The sequence below is a fragment of the Anguilla rostrata genome, chromosome 3 (assembly GCF_018555375.3).
Source record: "Anguilla rostrata isolate EN2019 chromosome 3, ASM1855537v3, whole genome shotgun sequence".
Lineage (NCBI taxonomy): Eukaryota > Metazoa > Chordata > Actinopteri > Anguilliformes > Anguillidae > Anguilla > Anguilla rostrata.
In genome coordinates, this window is record NC_057935.1 from 59,631,115 (window position 1) to 59,646,377 (window position 15,263).

The following is a 15,263-nucleotide window of genomic DNA, read 5'->3' on the forward strand; positions in this document are numbered from 1 at the left end:
TAATTTGGGAAGACTCAAGGGAATGAAACTGAACACGATTGGAACGTCAAATGCACGCACACTACGAAAAGCAAAACAAGCATCTGGTACACTGAATAGACACTTATTTTTGCACAAATATAAATGCAAAAGATTACATTACAGGCATTTGGCAGCCGCTCCTATCCAGAGCGACGTAAAGTGTACCACGCCAAGGCGTAACTTGGCGGGATGGCATACCTGCCATCCCAATAACCATAACCAGGAAGTATGACGAAAACCCTAGAGAGAAGTACTAGTCCAAGTGCAGGGAACAACCGCATAGTTCAACTTGGAAGATAACAGAACAAGATTTCATAAACCTTGCCAGATTGAACAAATTAATTTGTCAATGCTGAAATTCTTACTGCATAGCTCCCTTCCTAGGTTGACTTAGATAACCATATCCTGTGACCGATGGGAGTGAGCCATCTAGTCAGCCTGTAAAAAATGCTTTTATGCACAGCATACTGTAATTATGCCACACTCACTAATTAGAAACCTATTCACTTCAGTCTTTTAAAAATTTGATAACCGCTGTAAATTTAACATTGTGCAATGTGAATAAGAGTAAGTGCCATAATGTGGTTTGAGTAAATAACCCGCATGAAGTATTCAAGTGTACAGCGTGTTAATTCTAGGATTGCAGTTGTAACCAGCATACAGTGGTACCCTAGGACCAAGTTGGAGAATCACTGCACTACATGCATAAAAACCATTCTGTCATGACAGGCCATTAAGCATTTAAAATAATGGAAGTTGTGGCAGTTGAGTAGTTTTGGAGCCTGTACAGGAAAGGCATGATATCCTTTTGCAAATAGTCTCGCTGATTGTATACAGGAAAGCCTTTACATTGGATTTCAGTATTCAGTTTAATGCCGTAATGCTCTGCATTATAATAGTCTGGAAGTGTGGGTGACCAAAACCAAATCAAACCATTTTAAAAGGAGCACTTACGTAATAGTAAAGTCTCAAATACCATGAATCATAAACCGAAGTTAAAGACACAGAGACACCAATTTAAGAAAACCCAATTTATTTTGTATCCAAGTCAGGCTTCCAGTTACCTGCAGATCAAAGGCTAGACGTTAATATCACTTCAAGTTGCAAAGCAATAAAGTTGACCAAGACTGCAAATTACCTCTGAGCAGGTCCTTCATCCCAGAGTGACCCGAATATACCGAACAGGCACATATTCGGTTGTAACCTTTTGAGAGACTGTAGTGACTGTGGTAGGTGGAGCGGTAGTTCTTTTGGGCACATGTGGAGGAAGGGTGGACTGTTTGGGCACATCTGCAAGAGGGGAAATATTACATGCATGTTCATTTAAGAAAGCAGAACAGATACAAAATGAAGCCAACTTACATTTTGTGGTTTTGGCCGAGTCTGAAGTCTGTGTGACTGAGCCAAAACCAGGCGTCTCAGACTTGAACTTCCTGTCCACAAACAGTTGATGGACATCATTGACTGGATAGTGGCATCGCACAGTCAGCCTGTATGGAAGGAGTCTGCATTTACGTACCATTCAATTTTGAACATTAAGAATTTTAGCTACAATTTCATGCACAATAGAATCTACCTGTAATCAGCATCCCTGGTGATGACAGGCGCACCCTCTGGTAAAAGCTCACGGTTGACTAAAATCTCATTCTCATAGGTTACATAGGAATCATCAACCTGCATTGGGGGGGGGGGGTGGAGAGAGGGTACCCATCCCACAACTGACAGTAGTGTTCCATGTACAAAACCAAAAACTGCATTTACAACTCAAATCATACCATCACCCTGGTCCCACATGTGTTCACTTTAAAGGCAAAGAGAACCCTGGTTCCATCAAATTCTTCAGGCCCGCAGTTTGCATCCAGAAGTGTGGCTCGTCTCGGCTCCGTTTTTGGTAGCGTGACAGTCATACTGGCCACCACCGTCATTACACCATTTGGTGAACAAACTGCAAGAACAAGATCACATGGTTTTGAAAATAATACCATAATGTTTTCCTTTCCATCTAGTGAAAGTATTACCTATTAGCTCATCAGTTTTGAAGAGGCAACGCTTTGCTGTAGATTTTTGGATTTCCAACGTCTTCGCATCCCTTGACAGAATTTCAAATGTCCCAAAAAACTGCTTCAGGCTAATATCCTGAATGGAATAAGATACGGTACATTGCATACTGTGCAAGGATTTGGTGGTTTCAACATACTTTATCTGGATATGAATGCTGGAAACGCAACCATCTTACCTCATAGATATAACCAATGGTGAAGACCGGCACCTCTAGAATCAAGCTCTGGCTGTCATTGTGTAGAATGTAGCCACGCTGTGCTGCCAACTCAGTTGATAGAGGATAATGTCCAATGCCAATCTCCCACAGGTAACCTGCTTTTTTGTGGTCCATCTTGAAGATTATGCCAGTCTCTGTGCAGACTCCATTAAAATCAGGGGGGACTATTGAAGGAAAGGGGAAAGAAGCTACACATTTGCATTCTTTAAATAAAAATAACAAAAGGAGAGTTAGGGGTTGAACTTACACACATCCTTGATCTGAGCAATTACAGAAGCTGAATGGTAGTAAGGATCCTGTGGCATGATATTCAGCGTGTAGTTTATGGCCAAAGAATATTGGAGGAACCCCTCACTGAAATACTTTAAAAAAATAAGCGAACAGATTCAGATCAGACAAAACAATCCACAGCTCTGCAGTCAGGTATGCTAGGACAAACGAGAAGCTTGAGCTTACACCCAAAGCCTCATGTCAGAGATAGGGGCTCATTCCAACCACTTATTTTAGGTCCTAATCTCCTGTCCTGAACACACAAATTGATCAAGGCCATTCCAAACTGATGAATGCTTGAGAAAGGAAACAAGCGCATCCTTTTGGAATACATGACGGATGATAGACCTGTGGATCTACATTTGCCCAATAAACATTTCCTCAATTCCTTTCCTTGCGTCCCATCGGGAGCTAGGGAAGGAAGCAAGGAGATAGTGATTGGAATGAGCCCTCAAGATGCTGGACAATGGGTGTCTGAACTTACCATTTTTTGTACAAGAGCATCCTCAAAAGGAACCCTGATAACATAGGCGTGGGTTCCATTAGAGTGAGGGATGTTTGTGATGGGATAGCCACTTAAAATTGCCTCAGGAACCGTGAAGAGCTCCCCATTGAGGACCACTGCAAGGAGCTCCACATCATAAGGGAAATTGCCCAGATACACAGTGAAGTGGTGTTCTTCAATGATAGTCTCTGCAGATCAGGAATACAAGTACTTGTTTATATTCCTGAAAGAGAGAAACTAGACAACCAAAAATCTAAAGCTGAAATGGATACTTGCGGTCAATCGTGAAGGGGACTTGAAACAGCAGGGGACTGGCAAGTTTCTTTACTTGGCGGAATCTGGTGAGACGGCCACTACCATCCATAAACACATGTTCATAATACAGGTTGACGCTATAGTACTCGTGGTAGGTGTTCTGTTGCACAAAGCTCTGTACGAAGAGATCAGCGATATACAAGATCTGAGTTTTGTTCTAGGATTATCCAAGAAAGGAAACTTTACAAGTTCTATTACAAGTCCTGCAACATGGGGTGGGGGGGGGGTGTATGGAGTGACAAAAGAAACGACATCTGTAGTACACTGTAGGCTTACCCATCGGTATCCTCCCTTGGCAGAATAGGGGACACTAATCCACACAGAGTCCCCAATAATGTCCAGAAGGTAGCCCCAATCATTCATTGTGGACATGTCCAGGAGCTGTCCTTCCAGACCAAGACGCATTTGCTGACTCATAAATCCAGAGTGGTTGTACATCAGAGGGGTCAAAACCATGGGAGTCTCCCACAGTAATCTTTCACCATCAAAAGAGCTCAAATCTATACAAATGGAGGCAGATTGACCATTTGAGTTAGGAATAACATTACAACTCCTTAATATGGACACAAGGAGAAACTTCAGGTCAGTCAAATGGGTTCAACGATCATAAGCACATACTTGTGGTACAAGCTCCTGTTAAGTCAATCATCATCACCATCCAACTTCGTCGGAAGAACACTGTAGCATGAACCACCTCAACAGGAATCCCATTAATCTGAAGAGAACACAGCTTATTAAATAAACTTGTACAAGTAGGAATAAGAATTATCCCAGACGCTGTACCATTTTTATTTCCGAGTCGGGCTGTGCATAGGCTGCACGAAAGACGATTCTCTCTTCTGTGGCATCAATCACATAACCATGCATACGAGCATCATCAATTGACATAGAAGCTACTTCCTGACCCCCCTTCAAAAACAGAACCTTGTAGGCATGTGTGGCAGATTCATGAGCCTGGGGGAGAGAGGGAAGAGAAGATCAGGATGGACCCATTTCAACCAAAGCAAATGGAACTACATTGACGATTCAATACTATACACAGTAATAGATAAAAACTTGATCAGATATCCTTACAACAGAAAGGGTAGCTCCCCAGATTTCAGAGGTTTCGCCACTGGAGGTGCAGGGCATATTTCTAACAGAGACCTGGGGTTGGGCAAAAACAAAACAAAATTTAAGACAAGAACAATGCACACCAGGTCCCTCCAAGGCAAAAAAAAATCTCCAGTACCTCCATGTATTTATGTTCACAGATGACCTCCCTGGGAGACCAGGGCAGTGATAGTGTGCAGGTTTTTGACAAGGGGACAGAAACCATTACATCATAGTCCCTGATGATCAAGTTGAAATTGAAGACAAAGACCTCATCAGTCTGAGAGGGCAGGCAGACAAGGGGGGGGGGGAAAAGTCAGTCAGTCAGTCATTGAGAACGGAACTCCAAATGCCTTCCAAAAGGTTCTTCCATTATGGAACATACCGGATTGTGAGTGTGACAAGACAGGTAGGATGCCCGGAGGATTGAATTTCCAGTCAAGTCATCATAGGTACACGTGTAACCACACTCCGATTTATACTTTTCTGTGATTGGGTACACACCAGTATCATCTGAGGGAAGTGTAAAAGGAAGGGCAGGGGCTTAAGTATGGACACAAAAACATGAGCAACAAACATACAAGCATCAGTATAAAGGGCTGTACAACTACTCACCAAAAGCTTCAATTTGGACCAAACGGTCAGCAAGTGGCTTTTCTATGGATACCCAGAGATATCGATCTCGACACTCCACACTGACCCCTAGAGTGTCCAGAAATTAGGTTTTAAACACTTTAGAATCTTACGTTTTTGCTTTAAGAATAGAATTAGACTCAAACATTAAAACACCACACTTTGAGGAGAACAGTACACTCAAACCCCCCACACATGTAAATAGGTCTCAAAAGCTTACCTTCAGGAACATTGTTACAGTGAACACTTACTGCCAACAGCAAAGTAAGTAAATACACTCTGCAGGACAAAGGGGGGGGGGGGGGTTACGCTCACAAAAGATATGTAGTGGGACATTGATGAAACAAACAGAAACACAGCAGCAGAAAGCACAACTTACACCACAAATGAACCAAATTTAATAAGTAAATTAAAAAAACCCCAACAACTTACACAAAGTAAAACCCAAGAGGCATAGCAACCATTCAGCAGTATAAACCACCAAGCCAGAAAACTCAATTGAGGAAGCTAACACTACTGGACATGAAGAAATCCAGCAAAATGATGCTTACTGCTCCCTACATTGATTTACCAAACTTAAGCTGGGACCTACAACCTTTGAACTACTCTAAGTCCAATGAACAAATTAGAGACAGCTGCTATACTAAATATGCTTTCATAAGAAGAGTTCAAAGTGCTCTACCAATATGAAACCAATTGTATCAATTATTACCTTCACAGGACATATCCAAACCTGGAGATGGTACCCAAATCAATGTAACAATCCTTGCTATTCCGACACACCCTCTAAATCAGTGGTTCTCAAACTCAGTCCTGGGGGACTCCTGTGAAAGCTGGTTTTTGTTACAAGCACAACTGCAATCCTAGAATTTTTGCAGGCTGTTAATATTTCTTAATGACACTTTTCATGCTGAGGGATTATTTATGCTCTTAAAACAGATTATATCAGAAACAGCTATGCTTTCCATGAAGAAAAAAGTTACATATTTATATTGTACCTAATGTACTTCATTGCAAGTGATTACAGAAAGAGAAGTAAAACCTTTTTAACTGATCAAATTAAAGACTGAGGTGAATCAACAGGTTCCTAATTAGTGAAAGAGTGGACACTTGGGCCTGAAAATTAACCATGTGCTAGAGAATTCAAAGATAAAGAAAATGACAATGCACCAAACCTGCAATGCGTTAAGAAGTTTAAGGAAAAAATTATGAAAAGACTTAAATGTGCCTGCTCAACAAACTTAATTGGGCAAAAGGTTGGTTGTCATGAAAACCAGCATAAACTACAATCAATGGTTAATTTAATTCATTGATTTGCTAATTAATCTACACACCTTGATCTTTAGGCCTTAATTGACAGATTATTGAAAGGAAACAACAAAAACCCAGAAACAATGTGGCCCCCAGGGAATTCCGTTTCTCAGTCATTCAAAAAATTATTTTAGCACTGCAAATTCAGTTATGTAGTCTTGGTTTACTTATCTTTAACTTAAGTAAATATCTTAGACAGCAATGCATGTCACACTTTCCTAATGATCCCAGACCAACATCTATAGAGCACCTTCCAGAACAAAATATTCAAATGACCATGCATGTACGGTTTAAAAGTTGTCAGGACATTTATATCAAGAATAAGAGTTTAAAGCAGTGGTCTCAAACTCAGTACCATGGTGGGCCCTGTGTATGGTAAAATCGTAAATGCACTGTATTTATATAGCACTTTACAATTGATGCCTCTCATTCACCCACACACACTAGGGGTTAGGTGTCTTGCTCAGGCGACACACCCAGGGCAGGGTTTTGAACCGGGAACCCTCTGACTGCCAGACAACCACTTTTTTTTTCTCCTGAGCTATGTTGCCCCAGCAATACACTGGTTATTATTCCAGCCTCAGATCTTGATTATATAATTAGTTCAATTATTTGCTGAATTAGGGATGCAGGTTTGCACATAATGGTGACCCAATGTCTATGGTGACCAGCATTGTCTAAATAAAAACTTGCTTATATTCTGTGCTTCAATGCAGTTAAATGTATATGGCTGAATGAGTAATTGGACTCAATTAAGGTAGCATTAATTGGTTGGAATGAAAACCTGCATACACACAGCCCTCCATGGCACGAGTTTGACACCACTGGTTTAAAGTCAATGATCGGCCTGAAAATAAGAGAAGTATATGTCCGTGGTGTCCAACCCTGGTCCTGGAGAGTCACAGGGTCTGCTGGTTTTTGTTTTCACCTTAAAATCAGCACCCAGTTGAGACCCAAGACACCAGGTGAGTTGAGTTGTGTAATCAACTGCTCTAATTGATTCATGAAGTGCAGAGTCACTATGGAAACCAGCAGACCCTGTAGCTCTCCAGGACCAGGGTTGGAGACCACTGGGATATGTGAATAAGGTGGGTAGATTCTTTAGCACTTGAATGCACCATTGGTGCCCAGAACACCCAGAAAACCAGAGGATACTGTGGCCCTTGACACCTGTAATTTAAATGATTATGACCAGAACTGCCCAATCCTGCCCCTGGGCTGAATCCAAATATCCACACTCTAGAGCAGGGGTCCTCAATCTTATCCAGAAAGGGCCGGTGTGGGTGCAGGCTTTTGTTCCAACCAAGCAGTTACACACCTGATTCTACTAATCAGCCACTAGAGTCTTTGCTAAGGACCTTGATTAGTGGAATCAGGTGTGTAACTGCTTGGTTGGAATGAAAGCCTGCACCCACACCGGCCCTTTCTGGATAAGATTGAGGACCCCTGCTCTAGAGTCTAGATCAGGGGTGGCCAACCCTGGTCCTGGGGAGCCGCAGGGTCTGCTGGTTTTTGTTTTCACCTTAAATACAACAACCACTTAGACAAAAGAAACCAGGTGAGGTGAGTTAACTGTGTAATCAACTGCTTTAATTGATCAATTAAGCGCTGAGTAAAAACAAAAGCCAGCAGACCCTGCATATGCTTTGATAGGGTTGAAGTGAAAACCTACAGGACAGAAGATAGCCAGGAACAAGTTTAGCAGCCCCGGACTAACTGGACAGTCTAAATTTCCCATAACTATGAATGTGTCAGTGAATGGTGTGTGTGCCCTCTGATAAATTGGCGACCTGACCAGTAGGAAAAATAATTGGCCTACAGCTGCTACTAGAGTAGTTTATATGAATGCATAAATCAGGCCTGTATGCCCTCATTATTTAGTAAGGAATGCTACTATAATGAAATGCAAAAATCCCCTCTCAAATTTTCTTTATGTTTAAGGCTATTTGTTTAAGGAGTTCCATATAAAGGCCTTTAGGCCAGATTTTTAAAATCTTTTTGAGAAGCAATTTGAGTTGCTAGAATGTATGAAAGATGCTAAATAAAGGCTGTCATGAAGTCATTGGTGCACATATGTTTATTGAAAATTCAACATTTCCTTTTGATCAAAGCAGCAAGCAAAGTCCCAAGCACAGCGATCGTCACTCCAATAACTGGCACATATGGGAATGTAGAATCTGAAGAAAGAAGAGCTTATAAATACATTTCTCCACTGCTCCAAATTAAGCACCAAGCACTCACAATTTCACCTTGCCATGCACTCACTGTATTCTTCCATTTCATTTAATGTTTCATTCAAGTCTTCAGATTTGCTACCTGGAAAATAGAATGAAATAAAATGAAGGTAATCATTACATTACATTACAGGCATTTGGCAGATGCTCTTATCCAGAGCGACGTACAACAAAGTGTACAACCATAACCAGGAACAAGTATGACGAAAACCCTAGAGAGATGTACCGGTCCAAGTGCAGGGAACAACCGCATAGTTCAACTTGGACCCTGAAGGTTAAACTGATTAACACAACGAGAACGGCAACAACTCAGTCTATGGAAAAAATACAAGCAGTAGTTAAGACGGTTAATGCTCCTAGTCACCTACAAAACAGCTGCCTAGTTACAACCCGAAGCTTACAGTCATTTACAGGGGGGTAGGGAGGGATGGGGAGAGGTGCAGCCTGAAGAGGTGAGTCTTCAGCCGTCGTTTGAAATGGGTCAGTGTCTCAGCTGTTCTGACCTCCACGGGGAGGTCATTCCACCATCGTGGGGCCAGAACAGACAGGAGACGTGTTCTGGAAGTGCAGGTGCGAAGAGGGGGAGGTGCCAGGCGTCCTGAGGTAGCAGAACGGAGGGATCTGGCTGGCATGTAGGGTTTGAATATCTTGTGGAGGTATGCTAGGGCTGATCCCTTGACTGCCTGGTATGCTAGGACCAATGTTTTAAATTTGATGCGAGCTATAACAGGCAGCCAGTGGAGGGTAGTGAGCAGGGGAGTGACGTGGGAGTCTGGGGAGGTTGAAGACCAGACGAGACGCAGCAAATGTATTCAAATGTATTCAGATTGTGAATGAATGAATTCAGTCTTACCTCTCACAATGCCACTGTGTATGTTTGACACATTCATCTGCCCATGGTCTGTGGAAAATGCAAGCTCAGTTTCATCTAAGACTCAAGGCAACACCATGCAAATACTACAATGTGGTTAGGTCCAACTCACCAAAGTACCTCCTGGTCGCAGTAATGGATCCCACACCAGACACTTGTGGTTCCTCCTTCTTGTCAGTGTATAGTCTGGCCGTATCATTTATTAAGTAAATGCAATTTACAGTAAGCCTGAGTGTCATAAGAACCAAAAGAATACTTATTCAACTTAATGCCATACATAACAGCAAAAACGAATACTGCAAAATGTGTGGTAACCCTGCAATATTTAAAAGTGCAAGCAATCTAAGCATTCCTTCAGATACTAAAAGGTTTTTTTAAAACAGTGAATAGTGAATGGCATGCCCTTTCCCCTACCTGAAAAAAGGTCTCTCAAATGTCTAAAGGACAGACAGAATCAGCCACTCATAACCAATCCATGCACATGCAGCAGGACCAATCATACTGGACAAGCTATATAATCAAGGTGATTAGAGTACCTGAATTCAGGATCCCTGGTGATAGCTGCCTGGTGGGCTGGAATCATTTCCCTATTAAACACCACTTCATTTTCATAGGTCAAGTAGTTGCCATTAACCTGAGAGCATACAAGAAATGAATGTATAGGAGAACAAAACAGCAAGAGGGAATTCACAGAGACCCGCTAATCTTGACAGTAACAGATTACATTTGGCCATTTGTGAAATGTATGATTCACTCCAATGATCTGAGCTACTGCTATGGGAATGCATACTTAGCCTAACTGGTTATGGTGGAATGGATTGATGTTATCCCTACCACCCACCAAATTAGAAGTTATATATTGATATTGTAAGAAAAAGAGACGAAACATCTTGTGCCAGATGTACCATAATTCTGGTTCCACATGTGTTCGCGTGAAAAGTAAAGAGAGCTCGAGTCTCATCAGATTCCTTAGGTTTGCAGAGTTTGTCTAGAAGAGTGGTTTGCCATGGATCCACTCTTGGTAATGTTGTGGTTGTGCTGATCACCACGGTGACTACTCCATCGGGTGCACACACTGTGGCAGCACAAAAAAAAAGGCTGAACTTATCTTACATATGGCAAGAGAATGCTTTTATATAGATAAGGTACAATATTACCAATGAGCTCATTTGTTTTGAAGAGGCAGCGCTTCACTATTGTTTCTGCAATCTTCTGAGTTCTGATGTCTCTTGAGACAATTTCAAAAGTACCAAAGAATTGCCTCAAGTTGATGTCCTGAGAGAGAAGTAGGAAAACCCAATAATAGTACAAAACCTTTTTGTTGAACAGACTTTGATAATGTTACTTCCAAACTTCTTAATGATACATTGATGATCACAACAGTTATCAAATGTCATAATCTGTTTTACTAATATTCAATTACAAAGGAGCATTAAAGCATTTGATTAAATTTGCTATGCATCTTATTCCACAATTATTCTAGTTTTGTGTACACAAAAGCAACATCTGTCAACAACAGATGAGGCCAATATATAGCACGTTTGTGAGTCTCCTCCTGTACACATACTGCAACTTCACACACATCACAAAATGAAACACAGAATGTATGGTTATGCAACAGTGCAATGTCATAGTGGATACACTTATGTATTTATGTTTTAAATGTTCGATTACCTCATATGCATAGCCAGTGGTGAAAAGGGGAACCTCCAGGGTCATGCTCTGGCTGTTATTCAACAGGATGTAGCCATGCTTTGCTGCCAACTCAGGAGTAAGGGCATAATCTCCAATACTGACCTCCCACATAGACCCCAGTTTCTTTCGGTCAATCTTGAAGATAATTCCCTTCTCTGTGCAGACCGCATTCAAGACAGGAGGGACTATTAAGACAGATGGAGATATAGTGATTGGAAGCCATTCATTTGCAAAACATACTACTGTCTATTGCAGTGATAAACTTAGAATATATAGTCAATTGTTGTGACTTGCAGTAATCCTTGTGCAGAGCCACAACAGATGCTGGATGATAGTATGGATCTCTTTGCGGCATGATGTCCAGAGTGTAGGTTATTTCCAAGAAGAACTGAACAATGCCCTCTCCCAAGTGCTGTCAATGAAGATACTGGACAGTTAAATTGGTTCTCCCACAAAATCATGACACTGAAAACGTTTCTCATAACCTTGAACTCAAAGTGTGACCAGAAGCTGCACGAAATGGAAACAATTAGCTTACCATCTTAAGCACAATGGGGTCATCAATAGGAACCCTGATAACACAGGCATGGGTTCCATTAGAGTGAGGGACATTTGTGATGGGATAGCCACTTTGAATTGCCTCAGGCACAGTAAAGGGCTCTCCGTTGAGGTTCACTGCAGTCAGGTCCACATCATAAGGAATGTTTCCCAAACGCACAGTGAAGATGCGCTCCTCAATTACAGTTTCTAGAAGACACAAAGATAGGAAAGTTGCCCTAGTTCTCCAACATGTAGTCTATCCGTTAGGTGCTTCTTATCATACAAATCTCTCTAATGTGGTACTTCAATAGTTACAATGTTGTTCATTTTTCACATCTGTTGACTATTACAGCAGTATTTTCTATGCTCCTACAAATGACTTAAAAGGTCAGATTAAGTTACTCACGGTCAACTGTGAATGGCACCCTGCGAATGTACGAGCTCCTCACGACCCTAAAACTGCGATGCTCTGTCTCTTCAAACATATCATCTGCCCAGAGGTGTTGAAGGTAGAATCGGATCGTGTACCGACTGTGGTACTGGTTATTAATGACACAGCTCTGAAGTGAATGAAATATGAAATGCATACATGTGTAAATTAGTTCCATGAAAAATAAATAAATAAACCAACTCATGGAAACAGAAGATCAAACATAAACATTGGTCATGTTCTCCTCACCTCATTTACCCCTCCGAATGCCCAAATAGGGACAGAAACTGTCACATATGGCCCAGATATACCCAGCTTGTAGTTCGCAGTTTTCATAATGGCCCTGTCCACCACGTGTCCATCCACACCCATCTGGATGGCCTTTTCCTCAAACGTGGAGCGAGATTGTGTCAGAGGTCGCATGACCTTAGGGACAGTCCATCCCAGATGTGAATCATTGAAAGTCCCTGGATCTGAAAGGTGAAGAAGTCAACCCAACCCACTTACGCTTCAAATCCAGCTCATGGACAGGTGACCAGACATTCTCCTCAAAACATTTCTGGTACATTTCAATATGAAATTTTTACATGTTGTGTAAGATTTTTTCCATCGCTAAACCCAGGTTATACTTGCATTCACTAAGTTTACAAGCGGGTTGCACTGAATTAGATAACGAGCAGCCAAATATTCTCTTATAAAAGGACAAGAACATGATTACTTATGGCACAGGCAGGAACTGTCTCGATTGTCACCAGGACCCAGTTCTGTCTGAAAATAACTGTGGCGTTGATCATCTCTACTTCAATGCCATCTACCTGTATACAGTAGGATTTAAGGTATGAGTGTTAAAATGAATTTTTAGTTGAGGTTGTAGGAAAAATAAATTTTAAACACTTCACCATTTGGATTTCTGCCAAGGTCTTGTTGTAGGGGGAACGGAAGACAATACGATGTGCAGTAGTAGTCACAATGTACCCCTGATTGCGGGCCTCCTCAAAAGACAGCAAGATGGGCTTAGCACCAGACCTCTTAATCAGGATTTGCCATTCTGACAGCCTTGTATCCTGAGGAAGCAAAAGTGGTTAGCATCAACAATAACATGGCATATGCATTATAATCTCTTCTTATTCCATTCCATATCCAGTCGGTTGCTCGACTTCAATCAATTAAATGATGCACCAAGGTACTTCATGAGGATAAATCAATTTAAGCATGGCAACCCTTTATATGAAACATGCCTCTGTCGCCTTCTATTGCCCCATACCATGTGTGGGACATACAGAAAACAGTAAACAAGTCATATAATATATTAACTCCAAAAAGCATTTCTGTATAGGTAATGCACATTTCCTCTATTAAATAACAAAATTACTTACACCAGAAGGAACCATGTCCCAGTCTTTTCTTGTGGGGGACTCTGAGAGCCTGAAAATGTTCCACCTGACCGACACCTGTTAAAACGAAAAGCACTTTGGGGAAAATGCAAAAGCACATAACAGTAATAATATGTATGTTAGTAAATACAAGAGTTTAAAAATAAGCCTGATTATGTTCTGGAATGATGCACTGCTTTTGCTATATCTCCCGCTTACCTCCATGTAATTCTCTTCACAAACCACCTCCCTGGGCTTCCAATCTCTGTCCAGTGCACAGGTGATCTGTGAGGGGTGTGTGGTCTTCTTCCCTCTCTCATCCAATTTTATGATCTGATAGTGCAGGGTGAACTCTGTATCATTCTACACAACAGCACAAGCATCAGCTAGGAGTAGGTGATCACATTAAAGCATATGGATATCTGATCATTGGGTATGCAGGGCCCCATTTTTAACTTTACGCCTGTACATTGCATGTTATTTAAGGGGTAAAAAACAAACAAACACACACACAATCTGTGGGCACATTACCTTACTTTCCACATGACAGGCAAAGTAGGACACTCTGAGGGTCATGAATCCTTTTGCATTGACTGTGCTTAAAGTGTAGCCACACTCTGCCGCATAGTTGGTCTCCAGCTTATGCACTCCATTATCTAAACATGATAGATTGGTAGCCTCAAACGTGAGAGATTTGTTGTAAAAGGCACCTACCATCCTACGAATGCTTCAAGTTGTTACAATACAACGACATAATGCAGTATATAAATTCGTAGCCCCACGAGAACACTGACGCAGTGGAAGTGCTCTATAGTGAACAGGTTCATAATGATCTCACCAACAATTTCAAACCAGAAGTCATTTCCAGTGAAGTTCAAGTCTGTCGAAATCAAGAAGTAGCGGTCTCTGCATTCAGCAACACTTGCACCTGAGAGGGAGGAAAGACTTGAACAATCCGTTCCTTGTTTATCGTTTGGAATTATAATAAAGCTTCCATCCGATACCAAAATGCAGGCTATGCCCTGTGGGGACTTGCCTTGCGCCACTACGTCAGAGTACACACTGGCCGAGAGAATCATGAACAGTGAGGTAACTCTAAAAAGAGATTAATTAGCGAGCTGAGAATATACGGATATCAACGCTAAATATTTTTGGAAACATTTAAAGATTGTCCAGCATTCAAAAATCCCACTAACCCCCGGAAGAGAAGTGATCGCATTATATAGTGTTTGAGATCCAGTAGCCTATTCGATACATTGATTTAGCCATTCGTCCCGAAAGTAAAATGGATCGACCCCGTGCGTAAACCTGCTTAGTCGTATTGGCCAATTAAGAGCAAACAAACCACCTGCAAGCAATTATGGACGTTTCTTCAGTTCTAAAGGTATTAGAGGTGCTGCTTTAATTTTCTGTTTGCGTGGATTAGGCTACGCAGGGACAATATTTTTGGTTTAAAAGTCCATTGGAATTTTGTCCAACCTTATCACAAGTTATTAGCTATTGAACTAGTAGGCCTACGATTCCTCCTCCGTCTCTGACAGTGGACCTACACGAAATTCATTCAGTGTGGAAGCGTGTGTACACTGGTTTACGATAGGCAGTCTGTATATACCCTAGTTTAATTGGTAATCGGTAATAATCCGTAACATTGGGACCGATCGTGCACAGACCCCGGGGCAGCTGGCAGCGGGAAAT

General features: G+C 41.6%; 2 protein-coding genes across 6 annotated transcripts; both read right to left on the reverse strand.

Annotated features, from left to right (window-relative positions):
• Positions 1–1,037: 1,037 nt before the first annotated feature.
• LOC135251415 (uncharacterized) lies at positions 1,038–5,705 on the reverse strand. Its single transcript, XM_064328839.1, has 19 exons — positions 5,547–5,705; positions 5,335–5,393; positions 5,097–5,183; positions 4,867–4,994; positions 4,621–4,761; positions 4,464–4,535; positions 4,173–4,343; positions 4,008–4,104; positions 3,666–3,889; positions 3,351–3,504; positions 3,054–3,262; positions 2,547–2,661; positions 2,258–2,463; positions 2,040–2,157; positions 1,797–1,966; positions 1,598–1,695; positions 1,384–1,511; positions 1,160–1,311; positions 1,038–1,085 (listed from the first exon to the last, which is right to left on the reverse strand). Exons 1-18 carry the CDS (start codon positions 5,576–5,578, stop codon positions 1,175–1,177), a joined length of 2,346 nt encoding a protein of 781 aa, XP_064184909.1. The 5' UTR covers positions 5,579–5,705; the 3' UTR covers positions 1,038–1,085; positions 1,160–1,174.
• A 2,779-nt stretch (positions 5,706–8,484) lies between these two features.
• Positions 8,485–15,101, reverse strand: LOC135251419 (uncharacterized). 5 transcript variants are annotated; one of them, XM_064328843.1, is made up of 20 exons: positions 14,765–15,101; positions 14,605–14,663; positions 14,407–14,496; positions 14,100–14,224; positions 13,788–13,901; positions 13,572–13,646; positions 13,095–13,259; positions 12,914–13,010; positions 12,445–12,668; positions 12,172–12,325; positions 11,764–11,972; positions 11,520–11,637; positions 11,205–11,410; positions 10,688–10,805; positions 10,436–10,605; positions 10,067–10,164; positions 9,643–9,758; positions 9,513–9,560; positions 8,691–8,741; positions 8,485–8,602 (listed from the first exon to the last, which is right to left on the reverse strand). In XM_064328843.1, exons 1-20 carry the CDS (start codon positions 14,785–14,787, stop codon positions 8,514–8,516), a joined length of 2,349 nt encoding a protein of 782 aa, XP_064184913.1. In that variant the 5' UTR covers positions 14,788–15,101; the 3' UTR covers positions 8,485–8,513. The 5 variants fall into 5 exon arrangements, with proteins under 5 accessions (XP_064184913.1, XP_064184915.1, XP_064184912.1 ...); XM_064328845.1 differs by having other exon boundaries at positions 9,643–9,716; positions 13,788–13,931; XM_064328842.1 differs by having other exon boundaries at positions 13,788–13,931; positions 14,765–15,097.
• Between the last annotated feature and the right edge of the window lie 162 nt (positions 15,102–15,263).